Below are 2369 nucleotides of genomic sequence, written 5' to 3'. Positions count from 1 at the left end.
CACCCATATACACATATACCTGCATTAACAATAGATGATATGCACACATATATACATATGAATATAGACTTCAATAGACATACTTGTACACATACATATACATGCATATACACATACAAATACACACATACACATATATACATATACATACATAAATACATATCCACATATATAAATACATATGGATATATAAACATACATATATTTATATATATATATACACATACTTATATATATATATACACACACACACAAACACATATATGTGCATAACAAGATATAGACAGCATCAGATAAATACAAACATGTACCTATGCATACAAATATATATATGCATATACTCAAACATATGATTATTCGTATATACATATACACGTACACATATAAATGGATACATATGAGTACAAATATAGACACTTAATAAAATTTTCTAAACACATATTTAGAATAGTGAGTACATGATAGAACACTCTCACATCTTTCATTAAGCAATTTCTTCTTAGAATTTAATAGATTTAACCTCAAAGGCAATTTAGAGAAAGCGAAAGAGGAGAAAGAAAGAAATTAACAGAAAATTTAGAGTGGAAAAATATAGTGTGACAGATGAATGGGAATAAAGCTTAAAAGTGTGGAAATGAAATGTAAAAAGACAGTTAAAGGTCGAATTTTATAGATTGGTAGAAATTACTTATAGGAGCTAAAGGTATGTTTTGCCAATGTTTGCAACGATAAATACATTCCTTTAAACATGTTTACAAGAGAATTCTCCAAGAGCAAGATGAGAAATCGTTCTTCGTTACAGAGCAGACAAAAAGATTTACCTTTATCATATGGGAAACGCTCCCTTGAAAAGGAGAGGGCAGAATGGGAGGCCAGGGCTGTAACGGATTTCATCTGCTACCAAGGTTGACTTAGCCTTTCATCCTTTCCAGTTGAACACCGGGGTCGATGTAATTGAGTTACCCCTTCCCCCAAAACTGCTGATCTTATGCCAAAGTCGGAAACTATATTTGTTCTCTGAATGTATTAGCATTAAAACAAATACAAAACAAAAAAAATGGCAACATATAAAATGTGTCTTTACTCTGTGAAACCTAACTGCACCTGGAGACATTTTTGAGAGGACAACATGTTATTGTTAAGAATTCACCCATCCTGACAGTAGTCTATGGCACATCAGTGCCATTGATGATAATATTTCCCAAGGCCTCACATTTTGGAGAACTGGTATAACTAATCAGATTGACTCCAGTCCATAACATTGCCAGCATTGTATCAGCATTTCAGACCCATATTATTACTCCAGATAAATTGCAAGAACCTTCATGCAGAAAATATGAAAATATTTTGATAATCGTGTAATAAACTTCACTGCCATTACCGTCATCATTGACACCATCTTCAACATCACCATCATCAATTCATTATCATCCCCACCTCCATCTTCACTAATATACTCATAGTTATCATCTTCATTACCATTATTAACATGAAACAAAATATGAGCTGGGAACTTATACTCACCGCCCAGATGTGAAACAAGATCCATTTGCTGCCCCAAACGTTGACATAGCCACAGAAATTGGTATTATAATGGCAGCAACTCCAAGAACTCGATCACCCCATAACTGGAAAAAATAACTATTCTTTAGAAATTTGCATCTTGAAGAATTTGTTTTGTTTGTTTTTTGTTTTTGACTGATTAATTAAAAAGAACAAAAATAACAACTACAGCATATCCAAACGTTGTGGTGGGGTGCTGGAACTATCAGACCTGAAAGTCATGTAAATAAATGTAAACTTTGTAACTGTGTACGTTTTAGAAAATTTATTAGGCAAACGGACAAACAACAAAAGATAGAGGAAGAGATATAAATTGATAGATTGACAGAGATGGATAGAGAGAGCGACTGGTAAACAGAGACAGATTGACAGACAGACACAGAGAGAGAAGCTGATAGAGAGATAGGCAGAGGCAGACAGGTGGAGACAGATAAAAATAGCCAGACCAAGACAGATATGCAGGGTGTAGGTTTACAGTTACCACATAAGCACATTAAATTTCTTTTAAAACATTTTATTACATTTAAATTTCTATCTTACAATTAACTAAATTGGCATAGAATAATGGTTTCATATTTCTTTATAATTAAGACTTAAAGTGTTAATATATGAAAGCGAAAGGGATGGTTGAATAACTGTAAACCTACTTTTGGGCCAGCCTGTATAGAGATAGAGATAAACAAATAGATAGAGACAGGTGAACAGATGAACAGAGATAAACAAATAGAGACAGGTGAACAGATGAACAGAGATAGACAAATAGATACAGGTGAACAGATGAACAGAGATAGACAAATAGAGACAGG

The 2369-nt window shown here is 33.2% G+C and overlaps 1 protein-coding gene across 1 annotated transcript in view; it reads right to left on the bottom strand.

The window, feature by feature from the left end:
• The window catches only part of LOC106878295 (b(0,+)-type amino acid transporter 1), a 78595-nt gene that overhangs the window by 17410 nt on the left and 58816 nt on the right, over positions 1–2369 (bottom strand). The window contains exon 7 of the mRNA XM_052973903.1: positions 1525–1628. Coding sequence (XP_052829863.1) covers positions 1525–1628 — 104 coding nt within the window. The remainder of the gene's footprint in view (positions 1–1524; positions 1629–2369) is intronic.

This window comes from Octopus bimaculoides, chromosome 17 (genome assembly GCF_001194135.2).
Source record: "Octopus bimaculoides isolate UCB-OBI-ISO-001 chromosome 17, ASM119413v2, whole genome shotgun sequence".
Taxonomy (NCBI): Eukaryota; Metazoa; Mollusca; class Cephalopoda; order Octopoda; family Octopodidae; genus Octopus; species Octopus bimaculoides.
The sequence above is the reverse complement of the archived record's forward strand: the minus strand, read 5'-3'. Positions and strand labels throughout refer to the sequence as shown.